This window comes from Miniopterus schreibersii (assembly GCF_964146895.1).
Source record: "Miniopterus schreibersii genome assembly, chromosome: 4".
Classification (NCBI taxonomy): Eukaryota; Metazoa; Chordata; class Mammalia; order Chiroptera; family Miniopteridae; genus Miniopterus; species Miniopterus schreibersii.
This window is the reverse complement of record NC_138105.1, coordinates 46,936,288-46,956,276: the sequence shown is the minus strand read 5'-3', so window position 1 is coordinate 46,956,276 and position 19,989 is coordinate 46,936,288. Positions and strand designations below refer to the sequence as shown.

The 19,989-nt window shown below is 44.4% G+C and overlaps 1 protein-coding gene and 1 long non-coding RNA gene across 7 annotated transcripts in view; one reads left to right on the top strand and one right to left on the bottom strand.

Moving 5' to 3' along the window:
• TMEM131L (transmembrane 131 like) overlaps positions 1–10,228 on the bottom strand; it is a 136,198-nt gene extending 125,970 nt beyond the window's left edge. For all 6 annotated transcript variants that reach the window (XM_081136613.1, XM_081136614.1, XM_081136617.1 and 3 more), the window contains exons 1-3: positions 10,012–10,228; positions 9,244–9,314; positions 2,288–2,331 (exon numbers count right to left, since the gene is read on the bottom strand). In XM_081136613.1, the coding sequence (XP_080992739.1) occupies positions 2,288–2,331; positions 9,244–9,314; positions 10,012–10,135 (239 nt within the window). In that variant the 5' untranslated portion in view covers positions 10,136–10,228. The remainder of the gene's footprint in view (positions 1–2,287; positions 2,332–9,243; positions 9,315–10,011) is intronic.
• Positions 10,229–10,643: 415 nt separating this feature from the next.
• On the top strand, positions 10,644–19,447 carry LOC308556937. The gene is made up of 3 exons (XR_013998775.1): positions 10,644–10,998; positions 15,958–16,287; positions 18,777–19,447. It is a non-coding gene; the product is annotated as an uncharacterized lncRNA (long non-coding RNA).
• Positions 19,448–19,989: the final 542 nt, after the last annotated feature.

Below are 19,989 nucleotides of genomic sequence, written 5' to 3'. Positions count from 1 at the left end.
CCCCGGAGATGCAGCCCAGGCCTCCCCAGCTCGCCACCTGCCTACCTGCCAGCTCCACTTGGACGTGTCAGGTCAAGTCTGAGATTCCTGGGAGACAACCAGCCAGACTTTCTGATTCCCCTCCCGCTAAATCCCTTTTCACCCCAGTCATCATCTACCCAGATGCTCAAGTCATGCCAGGAGCCCTCCAGGACTTCTCTGTTCCTCCCTCTCCATAACTGATTCAGTAAGGCATGGATCTGTTCCACCCCCCAAAATTCACCTCGGAACGCTGCATATCCCTCCATCCCCACGGCCAGCCTCGCCCGAAACACCACCGGCATCCTCTCACCTACCTTGCTCCCATGCACCCAAACAGGACTGTGACAAACCCTGAACTCTGCCCCATATGTGCAAGTTATCCCCCACTGAAAATTTTATGCCGAGTTTAAATGGTTACTAGGAAGTTAATATTGTAAATATCGGCATTTTTAATAAAACGCTCACAATTGCTTTTTAAAATCTTCAGTGGCATCTAAATACCACCGCCATAATATCCATCATCACCCATTTTTTAAAAATACACAACTAGGCTTTCCTATATTGCTGGATATTCCCTCAAAGAATTTTAACCTAATATACTGTTATGTTCAAGGCTTTTTGCAACAAAACCATGGGTATAAATTGAAATTGTGGGTTTTTATTTTTCTGTGACCATAAGGACTAAGTGTTAAAATTTTTTTCTTCTGAATTATCATATTTTTATTAGTATGCAATTGATCAAACCAACAAATTTAACATTTTTTTATTTTTTTAAATTTTGATAGGTAATTAAACATCAAATTTTATTGAAAATGCATGCTTTACTAAGATGGACAAAACAGTCTCCACCTGCCACCCCAATTGGTTCATGTGAATATCACTTACTGCTAGAATGAGATGGATTAGTTAGCAGCAATTTAATCTCATTTCCCTTGTCTTTTTTTTTTTTTTAATGTAAACACTGAAAAATCTTGTTTACATAAATAGATGTGAAGGGAAGGAGCTTTGGTAGAGAACTGTCCCTATATACTCTACACTCCCTCAGTGCTTTATCCAAAAATCACAGAGCTCTATTGTTAAAAATAACTTCTGATGATCTAACAACTGCCAATGTGATTGGGTCCTCCTTCAATTTTGTTGAAAGTCAAGATTTGAAAGCCACCAGAGTTTTAAATGCATTCGGCATCCAATCAGAGTGGATCAATACCACTGATTTGGCCAATACCAATCATTGGCCAATACCAATGATTTCAGATTGCCCCTTTGCCCAAGATGAAGCACACGGTAGGCTCGGAGCTGGGTGAGAGGTCTGCCTTTCTTTTGTTAAGTGGAGAACGGTAACTTGCAACCTCAGACACATCAACTTTATGAGAATTCGTGGATATTGGGGATCCAGAATCTGATTCCCTGAAAGTTATCCCTGTGGCCAGGTACCACTGAGTCTTCAAGAACATCCAAGGGACCAGATATCCCAGTTTCACAACTAACTAAGACTGCCCCATGATGAAAGTATTCTCTTAAAAATGTAGCTGACATCTTTCAATTTGCTAGCCCCTGCTTAAAGTCCTTTAACAACGCATACCACAATACATTTTATTTTATTAAAAAAATAAAACTCAAACTTCTTACTGCGGCCACATCTCAGTATCACACAAACCACATGGCCTTCTCTAAGTTCCTGGATTGCTGCCAGTGCTTCCCACCTCAGGGCCTTTGCACCTGCCATCCCCTCTGCCCAGAGCACTCTCCCTCTGCTTGCTGTGTGGCTGCTCCTGCACATCCTCCAGACCTCAGCTCAAATGTCACCTCCTACAGGGGCCTCACCTGATTACCCCAACCACCTCATCACTCTCTACCACAGCAATCTAATTCTTGATAGTTCTTTCAAAAGCATAACTGTTTTGTTCTGTTTACAGGAATGCCTGACTCCCCCACTACTCACAACACAGGTCTTGTTCAGTGTTTTATGTCCAGCACCCAGTACAGTGCCTGATGCTCAGTAAATGTTTGTGAACAAGATGAAGGGTATAAGCATGCCATGGGAAAAATAAAGTTGGAGGACTGTGTGCGTGTGTCTGTTTTAACAGCTTTCTGTACAACCTTATTTTCAAAGTCATATTATTAGAGAGTACAGATACCCCAAATAACAAAGAGAAAGGTACATTAGAGAGAATATTAAGTACATAAGCACCGACTTATCCAAGACTTTAGATAGCATCCAAAGTGGGCAGGGCAATTTAGCAGGTATTCGCTGTTTTTTTCTTACCTCTGTTCTTGAGAATGCTCCTCCATATCCTCTTCAGAATCACCCTATTGAAAAAGAACATGCTTTAACAGTTGTTTCAAAGGAGCACAAAATCTCCAAAAGACAGAGTTCTTCAAATCTCACAGGGGTGATGAACTTGTAATGAATGTCTAAAATCGTGCCTGACACACAGCAGGCATTCAATAAATATTTGCTGAAAGAAAGAATGACACTAGTAATGAGACTATGAAATTGCCAAGTGATCCCTTAGGTACTCGTTGTAAGTACTCTACCTGTTTAAAATCACAACCTGAACATAATCTCAAAATTAGTTCAACATCACTTCTCTCCGAGAGCATTTTTTAATGTTTCAGTTTAATCACATAAGATACCGTTTAATAATAACAAAAAATTCCCAAATGTAGAAAATGTAACGCTTCACTCAGAATCCCTTAAATGAATACCTGATTATTTTGACATCAACGTAAAAAGGATGATAAATATTATAAATGGCATAAAAATTACATTCAAAGGTGATTCCAAAATCTTCTCCCAGACTTACCATCCAAAAATCTGACCACACAAGTCATGTACCGAGAGGGTAAAAAGAAAAAGCCTCTTGAAACAGAAACAAAAGGACAGATCCATTTAAATACTACATTGTAATCTGCCTGATGGACACGACCTTGACTATCCTTTCCTGAAGCTGGCCAGGGTTCTTCAGGAACACCGACCCTCCCAGTTCCTCCAGCTTCTCTGACCCCCGGCTCTCTAGGTAATACTGCCTCAGTGCCCTCTTCCTCCCATCCCTGCCAGCCCTGCTGGGCCCAGACTCCTCTACACAAGTTCCCTCCAAATGTTAACCCTCACTTGTAACCATGGGGCCCAAATCCCTATCTCCAGCCCCAACTTCTCAATCACACATGTACTCACTCAGGTGAATGCCTTTCTGCGGGAGCCAAGCCTCACATGGTCAGCACAGCACATGGGAGGCACTCCACCATGTGTGTAAGATGAACTAATCTACAGCTCCAGCCTCCAGCATACATGCACTTTGTCTCCCCAGAAACAGTTATGACCAACATCAGACTTACCAACATCAGGGTTCCTGCCAGGTGGCTTCTGGTCTAACTGGCCTCCGTCTGTTGGAGACGCCATGACACTCCTTGACCCATGGGCAAGCCTTAGGGTCACCTAACACTGCTCTCCTCCCTCACTCCAACCATAATGACCCACCTGCTCACCTGAAATACAGTTCAGGCCTGTCCTATCTTCTCCATCTCTCCTGTCAACAAACTAGCCCACACCATCAGCACTACAGGCCTCCATTACCACCACAGATGGGGCTTTCTGCTCTGTTTGAGACACAAGCCTTCGGTCCATCCTGGGTGTCATTACCAGGCCAATCTTCCTCAACATCAATCACTTACCACCCACATGGTATGGACCCAGCATTCAATGTCACTGTGCTACTCTCTGCTCAAGAACCTACCATGGCTCCCCAACCACTAGTCAGATGTATTCCAAGCTCCTTAACCTGGAGTTGAGCAATTGTCAGTTGACCTTGACACACTCATCACAATCTCTATAACCAGGCTTCGGCAGGGGCTCTGGGCTACAGGTTAAAACTTCAGCATAAAGGCAGCTGATCAATGACGACTCTTTCATCATTGATGTTTCTCTCTCTCTCTCTCCCTCTCCCTTCCTCTCTCTGAAATCAATAAAGATATATTTAAAACAAAAAAACAAAAACATCAGCATAAAAGCACTGGACCTTCACCCATGCGAGTGAGGCTCTAGGATGGGCCCATCACATGTCTGCTAATGCAGATCTCTAACACCTCTCCAATACACTCTGCTCCTCCACTCTCCTCTCAGTTCCTACATTTCAGCACTTGATTGCTATCTCAGGGTATTAGCAGCCTTATCTCCCCAACAACACCAAGCTCTCAAAAGGCAGGGACAAATGTAATCCTGTAATCCACCCCCTCTACCAAGGCACGGGTGGGGATGGGCAAAATGGGTGGAGGTGGTGAAAAGGTACAAACTTCCAGTTATAAAATAAGTAAATCATGAGAATATAATGTACAGCATGGTAACTATAGTTAATAATATAGTACAGCATATTTGAAAGTTGCTAAGAGAGTAAATCTTAAAAGTTCTTATCACAGCAATTTTTGTAACTATGTACCATGACAGATGTTAATTATAATTATTGGGGTGATCATTTTTCAACATACACAAATATCAAATCAATGTGTTGCACACCTAAAACTAATATAATGTTATATGTCAATTATACCTCAATAAAAGTGTTTTAATAAAGATAATTTTAAAATACTGGTGGGTATGACACTTTTTGAAAGCTTCATTAAGCAAAATTTCTAAATCAAAACAGAACCTGAAAATTATTTCCCTCAGACCCAACAACTTTATCAGAATACTGCTTTTCTGGCCAGTCAGCACTAAAATTCATAAAATAGTGTAGTGGCCAAAAGCATGGGCTCTGGAGTTAAACACCTCCTGGCTCATCCTACCGCTGTCACTTTCTTAAGGCCTTGGGCAAGAAATTCACTCAGGGCCTCAATTCCCTCACCTGTAAAATCAGGTCCTCATAATTCCTACTTCTTAGCACATTAACTTAATACTCATAAAGTGCTTAAACAATGCTGCTGGTTAGTCCTCAACCCATGTTAGTTATTATTTTTTGTTGATAGTGGAAGTAGATTAAACCAAAAATAAATCTCTATGACAAAAAGATTTCCAAATACTTGTTAATGATCCGATGACAGGAGCAAGATGCCATTACATAACACAGTACCTGAGATAATGAAGAAGTCGATCCTGTTTCACTTTCTATCAATTTCCGTTATCTACTCTTAGGCTTAAGGGGGTAAATGTAACAAGATGTGAGACTTATAAAGGCAGAGACCTTCTGATTCATCACTGTATCCCAGGGTCCTCCGTGGGCCAGGCCCCCTGCTAGGTGTTTGCCAGAGGAACAAACAAGGCCAGCAGAGCAGGGAGCCTATCATCCCAGACCAGTGAGTGTCTGCATCAGGTTCCAGCTGTTCCTACTCAGAACCCATGTCTGCAGCCTAACCAGGGGAATTAGCAGTGAGGCTTCTCATCTCAGCAAAATCTAAAGGGGTTGAAAGAACAAATTCTAGATTGCCCTTCCAGCTGCTAGAACTGATACAAAATTGTGATTATTAAACAATAATAGGAAACCAATGCTTAAGGCATTGGGCCTGCCGTCTTCAAAACTGAATAACCTATAAATAGGGGAACTGGACAACACACAGACAACTGCCACTCCTCCCCGAGGAAGAACTCACGGGCTACTATTGAACGCCTATCGCATGCAAAATGTTGTGGCCGCAATGGGGCCACCAAGTGTAGAAGCCCAAACCCTCTTAAGGGGAATCGAGTTGGGGCAAAAAGACAAAGCAAAAAGTCCAGACACTCAAGAAACTCAGAGGGAGAAATGACAGTGCCACTGCTAAGTTAGGAGTCAAGGACAGTCCCTTTACAAACAGCAGGGCAACGGCTTTGGTTCTTTCATTCAACAGATGCGTGTTGGGCCTGCCCAGCCAAGACTCAGGCTGAAGTAAGCATCCCAGAGGACTGACAGGAGCAGCAGTCAAGGTCAGAATGCAGAAGGCCCTCAGGGCCAGAGCAGGTCAAGTGGATGGCAGGGAATCACAGGTTTTTGACCTTGAAGGCAAAATAAGAAGTTGCGCAAAGCAGGATCTTGCACACATGCAATTACTTCTTGACAGTAAGGTAATGAAAACATTTAGTTTCTACACCATCCCCACGTTGGATACAGTGTGATGAAGTATGGTCACGTGAAGCAGAGTCAAAGAAAAGGAAAAATTCTGTAAATCTAAGAATAAATCCACTTTTTCTTTTCTTCCTTCTTATTATCACCATGGATAGTTTTTATGTTCCCACGCCAAGCTATTATATAACATAATAGAGCATATAACAAAAAGATACGAATAATACAATTTATCTGTACAACAGGAGGGTACATAATAGTCCTGAGTTATCTGCACTGGTTCAGCCCCTTCAGAGCAGGAAAGCTGTTCCATGCTCTCCAATGACCAAATCATTGGGGACAGCTGGATACTGCCAAAATAACAGGTATTATATATTAAGTGCTTACTAAGTTCAAAGCACTTAATCCTCTGAGATCAGCACCATTATTACCCCCATTCTGCAAATGAAGAAACTGAGGTCAGAGAGGTGAAAAATGAAGGCGCAGGGAGTCAAATCCTGGCAATTTGACCAGAGGGTCTGGCAGTTTAAAACAATTCAATTGTTATACTTGGTTTTACTAATGATGCATTACTCAAGTTCTTGATCACTTAGACACCCATTAAGGGGAAAAAAGGCCAATCAACAGAAAAGATGGCCAAAATAAACACCTGTATAAACAGTATTGGCAAATGTTAGTATTCAATTTTTAAATGCCACATCTTCTGATCTTCCTATTTCAACTGTAACAGAAAAATCTTAGCTTCTGAAGCCATTTTTAAGTCTTCCTGAATGAAAGGAACCCAACAGACAAGTTAATTAAGCAGAAAACCCTCAAATTTAAATAACACCTATAAATATTCTTTTTTCAACAGACTCCATGACAAACATGAGAGAACTTTTTCTAAAAAAAATTCAAAATACTTTGAGAAGAATTTCCTAAAAATAACTTTCTTCAGAACTCGCTGCAGTTTTTATATACAGGGTGTCCCAAAAAAATGTATACACTTTAACAACCGATAGCTCAATTTTGAAAATGAAACGTATTTTAATAAACACTGCCTTTATAATTATTCAGTGTGTGTATGCATTTTTTGGGACGTCCTATATATGTAATATATATGCACACTGCATATGCATATATATATATATGCAATTTAGATAGTTATGCATATATATAGTATGCAGTTTAGATAGCTAGCTATACATAGATCTATATCTATCCTCACCCCACCCATGTAGATGCAGAATAAGTGTCTCTAAAAGAAACTCATATGGATAGAGATGAAGTATTTAAAAAATCACTTTGAATACCAGTTTCACTTTCATTACAACTTTCATTAAATAGCTTAGCTATAAATGCTTCTATAGTGAGTACTCCAAAATGATAGCCTCTAAATTCTTTTTACCAAAACAAACTGTATTATACATATAAACAAAACCAGGAATTAAGAATTTCATAAAATGTCTGAGCCTGTAATAAAATCATATCATGGTCCTGACATTTCCGTCTCTGAGCAGAATGGCTAAATCTTCAACTAATGCTGTAATAAATCAGAGTCTATAATCTCCTTTTCTTCAGCCTGGGTTGGCTTCCAACACTAACCAGTAGAGGTAGAGGCTACACTTGAGTAAAAATGCAAATACATACAGATTTATACACAGGGGCAATTTTGCTCCCCAGGGACATTTGGCAATATCTGGAGACATTTTTAGCTGTCACAACTGGGGGGAGAGAGGGAGAAGTGAGTGCCACTGGCATCTAGCGAGTAGAGGCAGAAATGCTCTGACTGCTTGACATCCTCCAGGGCCCCGGACAGCCTCCACAACAAAGAATTCTCCAGCCCCAAATGTCACTAATGCCTCTCCTGGGCAACTCTGATATGTACAAATATAACCATTTTTATTTAACAGTAAATACTTCAAATGTTAAATGTGGTTCTCTCAGTAGGATTATGAACAATTTCTATTGTTCATTTTATCTTTCTGTATGTTCCAAACCTTCCACAATACCGATCTGTTATTTATAATCAGGGGGAAACTCCACTTGGGAATAAACTTTTAAGAGGGCAGACCATTTGCTCCCCATCCTGCTGGGGCTTTTTCTCAAAGGACTGGTCTTATTCAGCCTGCTGGCCTTAGGGAAGGTCCAGGAAAATTTTCCTCTAAAAATCACCTCTCCGCCATGAAGCTGTTATTCATTAGCCCTGGTTAAAACGAATATTCTAAATATCTCAAAACCAGCCCTCTAAATGCTTCACATAGGAAAGAGAAAACTGAAATGTAAAACTGAGCAGCCTCTCCAGTGAAGCTATAGCTAGACATCCTGTTTTTCTCAACAGCCACAAGAGACAGCACAGAATTAAGTGCTGCCACCAATGTGGCAGTAATGAACATCTTATACATTACGGCACTCAAACTGAATACTCCCTTATAACTCAGACCACTTCTCCGCAGAGGGAGAATGCATTTGGGATCATTACATTACTGTTGATGCTAAAAAACAGTCAACGATATTATATTTAAATGTGTACATCTGCAATGAGAATTTCTCCTAAAAGTTAAACCTTGAATACAAAAGCTTTGCAGTGCTGTCTACTGCAGCAGTAAACCCTGTATGATGCCACAGATTCCAATAAAATGTTAGTAATTATTTTTCCAAATGCTATCATTATATCATAGCGGGGCGGGGGACCCAAACAGGAAATACAAGTTCTTAAGAGAGTGTATTCTAACACGAATTAAAGGCACTGGGAAAAAATCCAAGGTTACAATTCTTTAAAGTCACATCTTCATCCCAGAGCTACTTAACGCTAATGGCAAGTACCACTCACTCACATTTCTGAAATCAATGTTCTGTTGACCTCAGGCACACAGCACCAGCTCACTCAGAGAACAGGGCACATGTCCCTTGCCCACCCAGGACCACAGCTGGGCCAGGGGGCCAGCCCTTCCCCTCCGTCCAGCAGGCCCGGCCCTGCTGAGGTGGCCTCAGCTCCCACCTCCTGAACTTGGGGCAGGCGTGACTCACGCCCTGTCACATGGCGAGGGAGGAGGCTGGGAAGGCCACCGTTGCCAGGTGTTCAGGCTTTGCCCGACCGTTTATTTGCCTTGCAAAGTGGCCCCAGCGCCGGTGGCACTGGGGGGGCCGGAGGCCTCCCGGCCTCTCCACGATCGCACACCCACCCCGGGCCCCGTCACCTGAGAGTCCTCACCTGAGTGGGCAACAGGAGTTCCCCTTCTTCTGCCTGCCACAGCTCCACCACGTTGGGCAAGGGCTCAATCGCTGCACGAACCAAAAAACACAGCGCGTTTTTAATGCACGGAAAGAAACGCTTCCTGTTTCCCTATCGTCCCCTATGCACCCGCCTCACCAAAACAAGTCTCCTTCTCCTCCTAACAGCGGAGGCCACCCGAGGAGGGAGCCGAGGACACAAACACAATGGACGGGGTGCGAGCCGGCGGCCGCTGTGACAGAGAAGCGAGGGCGTGCGCGGTCGGAGGGTCTGGTGTCGGGGGACTGACCGGCGGAGGCCACCCCGCGGGTCGCTCTGCGCTCGCATCCCGCAGCATCTGGGGCGGGCATCTGCAGGACGGGTCGGGCGGCCAGGCTCGGGGAACAAAGCTGCAGGAAGCCGGGCCGCGCCGGGGCCCTAGCGCGCGCCACACAAAGCGGGGGCTGCGCCGGGGGTACAGGGGGGCCACGCACAAAGGCTCCGGGGCACGCGCGGCTAGCGGTCCGCGCCGCGGTCCCCGAGCCCCGCGACTTCCCAGCTTTCTGTTTGCATGGGGGCGGGGGACGGGGCGAGGACCCTGCGGTTAGAAAATGTTATCAGCCTAGAACTGTAACCGCTTTCCTTCCTCCTCCTGCCCCTTTCCCTTTCCTCCCCTCGCCCTCTAATAGATTTCAGCAGTTCCCTAAAAGAAAGAGAAGGGGGGGGCAGGGTGGAGAGGAAAAGCCAGCGGAGCGGCGCAAGGCTGACCTTGTCCCTGAGCCCCTCCCGGGCGACAGCAGGGCAGGAGGACCTGGAAGACGCCCAGCAGGAGGTTCACGGCCGCGGCGGTGCGGCAGTAGCAGCCCGGCTGCGGGCGTCGGAGCCCCGCCATGCTGCTGCTAGCGCTCCTCTCGGTGCTCGCCGCGCTCGCCGCTAGCTCGCTGGCGCTGGGGCTGCCTCACCCGGGCCCGCCCCCGCCCCCGCCGCCCGCCTCCCGCCTCCCGCCGCCCGCCGCCCGCCTCCCGCCGGGCCCGCCCCCGCCGCCGTCACTGCAGCTGCTTCTGCAGCTCCAGCCCCGGGCGCGCGGCTCGCCCTGCGCGCGTGTGTGCCACAGATAGGGGGGGACAGAACCCGGCGGGGTGCGGGGAACGTGCACAATGCGAACGCCTCGGCCGCGACGCCCCACCCCGGCGCGGAGCACGGGGCTGCGAGCCTGCCCAAATCTGCGGGGCTCGGGCATTTTCTGCGGCTGTGACTTCGAGCTGCCGGGAGAGACGACCAGGCCACTCTCGCCAAGTGCGATTTCAACAACTTTCGGGGGAGGGGAGGGCCCGCTTTGTTTAGGCGGAGTCGGGTTGTTACCCATCGGCAGGGGGGCGGCGGTGGGGGTGGGAGTGAGGAGTCGCCCAGCGAGAGGCCCGAGACAGGATATTAGTGGAAATAATGCCGTGGTTGTCAGGAAGCGCGAGTGCAGCCACATGGCTACTGCCAGTTCTGCAGCGAGGATATCCGGTGGCCGCAAGGTCTGTAATTTAGAATAAAAAGAGCTCTCCCAACACCCGAGAGGCTGACCTCAGCGCCGCGTGGCGGTGGTGCGCCCGGCGCCCTCCGTGGAGACGGTCCAGCTTGTGACAGGTGGGGAAGCCTCTTCCTAGGGGATTTATAGCTTCAAAGATGTTGCAAATACTCCCCTTCAGATTCATGTTGCAAAATTCATCCAGCCTCTTCTGAAACATGGTGAGGGTCGAGGACGTGGTAAGTTGCCCTGTTTCTAACATGTACAGGATAATAGAAGCGAAACTTGGAGATATATTTTCTAGCTCCATTGTTTGATGCTTAGAACAGAAACTGTCTAAGATCCGAGATTTCTTTTAAGTTAATATGCAAGGATTTATTCAGGAGTCGATTTGCGTTACCTGGAAGTATTGGCAATTTTCAGTTTTTGTTTTCTGTTTTTCATTCATTTGCTGCTTCAGAGTAGCATGTATGAAATGCAGAGAATATGAGCCGCGTAGAATAAAGAGGGGAAGTGACCCGGGCACACCTGTCTGCTTATGTTGACCCTCCACTTAATTGCTCCTGGAGCCTTACAGTCTAGACAATAGAAAAGCGTGGTCCAATAGCAGGACAGATGCCGAGGACTGAATCAATTAGAATCCTCTCCAAAGGGCATATACAGTACTGTAAGCCCAGCCTCACACTGTGTCGGGGACAAAACTCTAAACAAGGTTAAGTAGCCTAATTGCTTGGCCAGAACTTAACTTTTAAGAAGATTAGCAGAAATATAAATCAATGTGAAAAAAAAGAAGTCACTGTGTTATCCAACTTGCACACCTCCAGTATTCTGTTCCTTGCCTTTTTCCTGTGTTCCCTGCCAGCCTGTTTATTTCCTTAGCAAGGACCTCCAGTCCCATCCCAGTGTCCCGTTTTTCTCTTCACATCACTTCTCTAGGTCTGTATTTACCTCTTGGGCTCTGAAGGGTCTCCATGGTGTTAAGGGGGCCTCTTATAACAAGAATACTTGCACAGCCCAATTAGGCAATAACTGCACCTTCAAAGTTTGTTTTTCAATGAAATTTCTCTCATTGGCCTGGTTATTTACAATATGTATTTTTAAGTCCTCTTATGACTGTACTTTAGAAAGGAGAGCAAACGAAAATGGATGGCCTAATAAGTTTTATTAAACAGGTTTAATAAAAAGTCATAGTACAAAACTTTTTTACTAACTTTTAAAAGATTTTACTTTTTTACTACAAGTCTTTCCCACACCAACCAGCATCACAGAATCAATGGAAATGACTTAAAGATAGAGAAAAATAGCTGTGGACCATATATAAATACAGCTCTGTTTTCTACTGGAACCTTTTGAAGGCCTACTTGATTTCTCAAGTTGTGGTCTTGTGGACTTTACAAAGGCGTAATGCTATTGGACTTGTTCAAAAAGCCAGAAACATGTATCTGCAGTGCCAACGGGTTGGAGAGGGATACAGGATTACACAGCTGTCTTCTTAGATAAATCTGACCTACCGAGCCTTCTCTGGAGGTATGTTTCATGCTGACTCATGAACAACAGGAAAGTTATGGCCCATTAAGTAGCATGTTTTGAAGTAAACTTGTTCTCCAAAGAAGACTCCTGTGTCATTTGTGCTATATTTCCATCATTCCCCTGTAGATAGTTGATATTTTGTTTTCACAGGGTATTAGAGCTGGAAAATTTTGGCTAATAAATAATAGCCAAACTGCCTCACTTTACAAACAAAACTGAAGCCCAGAAAAGATGAGAAATACCAAGGTATAGTGGCAGAGTTAAAAAATAATGTTAAGTGAAAAAAAATTAATGTAAACATAAATGAACTTTATATGCAGATTATATTCACACAAGTAAAGTGAGGAAGAGGCACTAAGTAGATATCTCACTAGAGTATAACAATTTTAAATTAGATCCATGTAAGTTAAAATTGACTGTCTACACTTATTTTAAAATACACATGTTGACCATGCTTCTAACTTCTCCCTTGTTCGTTCTTTCTCCTTCCTTCCTTCCTTCCTTCCTTCCTTCCTTCCTTCCTTCCTTCCTTCCTTCCTTCCTTCCTTCCTTCCTTCCTTCCTCCCTCCCTCCCTCCCTCCCTCCCTCCCTTCCTCCCTCCCTCCCTTCCTCCCTTTCTTTTCTTTCAGTACAGATGAAAACCAAGCAAGTCTATAAATGTGAGTTACATCTTAACACATTCTGCATAAAACTGATAGTGAACTGTCAAGCCCAAATCACTATCTCGAATCCAGAGAAGATTCAGTTACAAGTGGTTGATTAAATGAGATAATAATGTATGGTAAGCATCTGGTGTAGGTGCTCAATAAATGCTAGCAATGAAATGATCATTTATTCACATTGTGGGGCTATGCCAAACCTTTCATTAATATGGTAAATTTGATAGTGATAATTACTTGAATTTCATGTTATTCATTATCATATGATCACTCAGGCTGGAAATGGCAATGATTAATGAAAATGTACATATAACAGCTGTTTGCTGGCTTATCTATCCATCCATTTTGGGCCTAACCCCAATCCTGACGACAAAACCATGTGTTTCCTAAAACCATCTCCACCATTATGCTGGGATCCAAGCCTCATCCTTGCCTGGAAGGATGGCCAGAGGAGATGGTTTTTGAGCAGAGTAGAAACCTAATGGTTATGGTCAGGTACTCTTGAGATGCAAACTGCCCCCTTGACTCAGGGAACCCTTCATACTCTTACTTTATTCCGTTTCATCTCATCTCAGGAAGCCTCACTTAGGTGCATTGGATAGGGAGTCTCTTCTTTTTCAAACTACTGTTATGTTTAACAATTGTCCTTTTCCATTGTGGGAATATCAAGCAATTTGGGGAAGCATCAGTATTCACAGTTAAAAGTAGTCACCTTTCTCTATTTTTTTCAAAACTCAAAAAACTGTACACCGAAAAGGGTAAATGTTACTGTATAGCAATTAAAATTAAGTTGTTTAAACTAAATTTTTTAATTAAAGAAATAACTTTTTTAAACTTAAAGACAAATTTTTTTAATGGGAGGTTAGGATGTGATGTATACAAGATACCTCAAGTCCTGCTAAATGTCTAAATATGATTAAATGAATGATATATAAATAAAAGAAAAATAGTTACCTTCCCAGGTTCCCTTGCAACTTCCCATGGCCATTCAGCCTAGTTCTGGTCAAAGAAATATAGCAGACTTCTACTGACATGGCTTCAAAGAAAGCTATTGTTTTCCTAATGAAAAGGAATAGATTCAGCCAGGACAGGTCTTCTCTGTGTCCTTCTTCCTGCTGGAGTATAGATGTGATGGCCAGAGGTCTGCAGCCATCGGGCAAACCTGAGGAAAAAGCTGTCAGTTGAGGATGGTGGATTCAAAAGGCAGAATAAGCCCCGCCTGCGTGGCTCAGTGGTTGAATGTTGACCCATGAACCAGGAGGTCATGGTTCAACTCCCATTCAGGGCACATGCCTGGGTTGCGGGCTCGATGATTATCATCATTGATGTCTCTCTCTTTCTCTCTCCCAAATCAATAAAAACATATCTTTTAAAAAGGGAAGAATAAGTCTGGATTCTTTTTGTTGTTGTTAATCCTCACCTGAGGATATTTTTTCCCACTAATTTTTAGAGAGAGTGGAAAGGAGGGAGGGAGGGGAGAGAGAGGGTGAGAGAGAGAGGACACATCGATTGGTTGCCTCCCACAGGTGCCTAACTGGGGCAGGAATGGAACCTGCAACCTAGGTACATGCCCCTGACCGAGAACCTAACCCACCACCCTTCAGTGGGCAGGTCAACGATCTAACTACTGACCCACACGGGCCAGGGCAATAAGTCTGGATTCTTAGTGGAATTGCTAAATCATCTGCCTTCAGATACCTTGTTTTGTAAGCAAAAGTAACCCCTTCTTACTGCAGTCAAGTTTTCTGTTACATATAGCCAAAAATAGCCCTAGATGAAAGAAAGAAAAAAGTCAACCAAATGAAATTAAACAATTATCCTTAACAATAACCAGCCTCAAAGATAGTAACAGAATGCTCGTATAGCAAGGGGAAAATGGCAAACTAGTACTTGGTTTATTTTACAAGTGCAAATTAACAACTATTGTGCATAATTTTATATAAAATTAGCAAAATAGGTAAAAGCAACAAAAGTAAATACTGGTTAGACAGCTGCAGAGAAACAGTGCTTATCACTTAACAAATTAGTTTATTCTCCAAAGGGCAGTGCTCTCTCCAGGGCCATCCCCTTCGTCTCTGTAGTGGCCGTCCTGGCATATGCCACATACGGCTCTGGGTACCAGCTGAGATTTCCCACCTATCTGCTCAGTTGGCATCACAGCCTCTTCCTCCTGTGCCCAGCCTCTAAAGGAGTGCTGCAGGGCTTCGTCCTGGCTGCTCTATACTTTCTCTCTCTGGATGAACTCATCCAGCCCCATGGCTTTAAATAATATCTATACGCTGATGAGTCCAAGTTATAATTTTAGCCTTGACCCAAAGTTCCACACTCATATATTCAACTGCCTACTTGCCATCTCCACTAATAAGAATCTCAAACCTAACATCTCTGAAACTCTTGATTCCACCTATCCAACCCTGCACATCCCTAGTCTTCCTAACTTCCAGTACACGGGAGTAGCATGAACCCAATGGCTCAAGCCAAAATCCAAGGAATCATATTTAATTCCTCCTCTTTCTATACCCTTTAAATCTATCAAGAAGTTCCGTGGTGCTCACCTCCAGAATATTTCCCATACCTCTCCTTTCTCCATCACTACTCCGATGGAGGCACCTCACCCCTCCTGCAGCCTCCTACAATTGCTTTCTCCTGGTCTCTTTGCTTCCACTCTCACCCCTTGAATCTTGGTTGTATAATAGCCAGAATGATCTTTTGAAAACAGAATTCAGATTATGTATAAAACCCTCCGGTGGATTCCTATACAATCAGGATACGATCCAGTCTCCTGTCCTTGTCCTGCATGGAACTGTGAGATCTGGCCCCTGCTCACCTTTCCAAACTCACCTACTGTCAGTCTTCCCCTTGATAACTGTTTTCAGCCCCGGGACTTCATGTTCCCCAAGCCCACCAGGCTTGACTCCCATCTCGGGGCCTTTGCACTTGCTGTTTTCTCTACCTGGAAAACTCTTCATCCTGACTGTAACCTCTGCCTCCTTCTTGTCATTTATACAGGACTGCCACATAGGGATGTGCATGGAGTTCCCAAAAAGTAGGGACCAAAATCCAGCTCTGTGATTCACTACGCCAGGCCCTGACTTGAAGATGCCTGGAGTGAGAAGATCCTTCTACTGATCCCACACTGACCAATGGCCAAGTCACATGCCTGTGACACTGTGTCCTCCCAGAGTGGGAATAATATTTTTCTAACCAAAATATTATTTCTTATGTCAAAAGAGAAGGGAGAGCAGCACTCACTTTACATGCACGTCTTATGTGAGAACACGGCAGGATTCGTCTTACTGTCCTTAACTCGAGTTAGAAACTGTGATTGAGAGTTACCCAGTACGTTGTTAATTCCACTGCACCATACTGTCTCTTAAGATGAAAAAGCAAGAACTCACTTGGAAACTTCCATTTTTTTCATGTTTTAATTCTACTTATTTTAGGTTGCTCATAGGAAGGTTCGAAGTCTACAGGAGCCCAAGCTATAGTCATTAAAAATAAGTTACTATTGTTACACAGAGCTGCAAAACATACCTCACCTCTGCTTGCTCCCAGGTGATAAATCACGGTCAATAGGAAATCAGTAAAGTCTGTCATTTTTCTCTCAAGTCTTCACATTGTTGGACATCTAGATCTTGACCCTCTACTGACTATAGTACATACTAGGTTATAGTCTATTTGGGAAAGTTATTTGTGTAAACCTCTAAGATAGTGGCCACATTAACTCACTTATTTGTACTTATCATTAAAATGTTCTACTTGGGAATTCAAAATGCAGACTAAGGAATAGAATTTATTTTTCTCTTCCATGCTGGCTTTCTTTCTTGCTTGCTTGCTTTTGGAAAAGATACAGAAGTAGACTTCAGAAGGTTGGCAAGGACTGCAATTCTGTAAATTGAGTCAATTTCTAGGTAAATGATCTTGGAAAAGCTGTTTTTTTAAGGTCCCACTCAAGCTATAAAACAAGGCCCAGCCTTAGTCTGGGAAGCAGAAATAGTAAGTACTTTTTCAGCTCCATGTAACAGTCTGAAGTGATTCCATTGTGAATCAGCTTCTTCTTCTAGAAATAGTGACAGACAACCTTCATACTAGTGCTTAGGACATGCCAAGCCCTATCCTAAGTGCTTTTCATATATTAAGTCATTTAATCCTTCCAACAACCCCATGGGGTGTAGGTACTATTTTTATCCCTATTTTACAGATGGAGAAATTGATGCACAGATAAGTAAGCTATAACTGCCCAAGGTCATAAACCAGTAAGGCACAGAGCTGGAATTCAAACCCAAGCTCTTGACCACCAAGGCAACACTGCCTTTCTATTTTCAAATGGAAGGGTAATGCTGACCGCTGTTGTAATGGTGATCACTAGAAATGTATGCAAAGCACACAGAATGAGCTGTGGTTCCAGGAACAATGGCATGCCCCGTAGGAGAAATGATCTGTCTAGGTGAGGTGACCGTGTTATATTATATGAATTAAGTCATTTGAACCCAGGTTGCTGTAGGAGCTCACCAAACTAATACCATATGCGCATTTCCATCATTAGGATCCTAACAGTAGTATCTCAGTAACACTTATCCGACTTACCCATCTAAACAACCTAACTGCCGTTTTGGAAAGTATGTTTCATGAGCTTGAACAAAGAACTTCACCTCCCTGGGCCTTTTTTCTTGCCTATAAAATGAAACCGTAAAATGATATGACCTCTAAGGTCCTTTCCGTGTCTAACGTTGAATGATTTTCTGTCCAGACCTGATAGCTTGAAAGCAGGAAGCCTGCACTTTTTTTATTCATCATTTCTTACTACTTCAGAACCCACTGAGTAAAGCGACTTTGCAGCTTCCTGAATCGGCGTGCTTTCAGATTACAATCGTGTTAAATTTGGCACTTAAAGTTCAAATAAAAAACTGCCGGGTCAGCAGCAGGGAGCCAGATGTTCTGGAGAAAAAGTGATAACAGGGAGTGTGTTCTTCCCTTAGGTGCAGACCTGGAATGCTAGCCCGAGGCCTCTTGGCAAAGTGCACAGTTGGTAGAATCTTGTGCCTAATCTGGGGGGCCTTGGGCAAGTTACTTAACCTCTCTGTGCCACAGTTGCTTAACTGTAAAATGGAGCTAATGATAGTCTACCTCATATACCTCATAAGTTGTGGCCGAAAAATAAGTTAGTATAAGAGGGCCTGTAGAAGACTGCCTGGCACATTGTAAATGCTACATAATGGTGTTTTGTTACTGTTGTTTACTGTATTAAGAAAAACGAAATGAGAACCTGAGGAAGGTAAACCCTGTTTGTACGGGCCCTGCAAGAGAGAAGCACTGGCGAGGGCCCATAAAATGCTTCTACCCAGTCAACTTCACACCAGGCCAATGTGAAGTTAATGCCCCCACCTTGTGAAAACGCCCCCATTTCAGTTCTTCCATTTAGACACATTCAAATTCCAGGCTCCCAGGGCCATTATAGGACCTCTTTACTTTTCCTCCAACTGCAAAATAAAGCTGACCAGCAACTGAAAAAGGCACAGCTCAGGTGAGACCTGATCTGTTTATCCTCTTATAATCTCCCCCCCTTTTCTAGGAATAACGATAAAGGAGGAAACACATGGGCGGAGGCCCAGCAGCTTCCCATGGTCACAGAGCGAAGTGGAAGGGCCAGAATTTGACCCTGGGCAGTTCTGGCTCCAGAGTGTGCATTTGTGGGTTGGTGACCACAACATTTTGCTGCAACACAGACTGCATTCACTGTGTATGTGTGTGCGTGCGTGTGTGTGTACCAACCGTGACATCTGACTCCATGTCATGCTAAACGTAGGCCTCCTATATACCTCCCTCAGGAAGGAAGCTGCAGACACGTGATCAAGGGGGCCCTCCACCAGCTCAGTAAATTGGTTCCATGCAACTTACAGCGGTCGTGGTCCCCGGACTATGGCAGCCTCGCAGGGCAGCAGGTCCTACTGTTCAGGAAGAGAAAAGAGGCAGGAGGCAAACAGGAGGCATGGACCACAACCTGAGGCAGGGCAGCTGCCAACAATAGCAGGGAGGTAACAGCAGGACCATCCCAAACCAGAGCGCGGCTATGAGGCCCATGGACTCCCCCGGCAGGGGGCAAAGGGGCAGAATCACAGACAGCGGGCGTGGGGCCCTCTGCAGAGGCCGCTGCTGCTGCAAGCAGGGAGCTGTAAGGAAAGCCTCCAACACCCACCACAGCTCTCCTGAGACATCTGGATTCCCAGCCAGCAGTGAGAAGTGCAAGACGTAGGAGAAGGAGCACTGTCTAGTACGCGACAGTCCCAGGTGCAGTCCTAGCTGGCTGTGTGCCCGTGTCCGCCTGCCCCGGGCCCTGTTTCCTCTGTGAGCGCATTAAACTGGAAGTTGTGGGTAAATGACTTGGAGGGTGGAAGTGTGGTAAACTGGTTACAGACTCTGGCAATCATCTGTGTGTGTGAGGAAAGTATCTAGGCTAGAGCAGTGGCTGAAGAGCAATCAAGACACACACACACACACACACACACACACACACACACCACCACCACCCCCCCCCCCCATGGGTAGGCAAATTCTTCTGAGTCTCATAGATGTGAAGAAATTACCCGTCCCACTCCCCTTGGAAATTACTTTGGCTACATGTTAAAGAGTTTCCCAGTCCTGCCCGGCCAGGCGTGGCTCAGCGGTTGAGCATCGACCTAGGATCCAGGCGATCGGGGTTCGATTCCCGGTCAGGGCACATGCCCGGTTGTGGGCTCGATCAATGACCCCTCTTATCATTGATGTTTCTCTCTCTCTCTCCCTCTCCTTTCCTCTCTCTGAAATCAATAAAGATATATTTTTTTAAAAAAAAGAATATCCCAGTCCTGACATTTTATATGGACAGATCAGCCTACTTGGAAGCACAAATCAGGATAGCTCGGCAGTATCATTTTATATTGATTAACAGCGGTAACAAAATTATTATAAAACCCAGTGTCAGGAAAAAAGCCCACCTTCACAGTGCCAAGGACAGGACGAGTCAGTACTTTTTCTTGAGGGCAACCTGAATACGGAATAAGA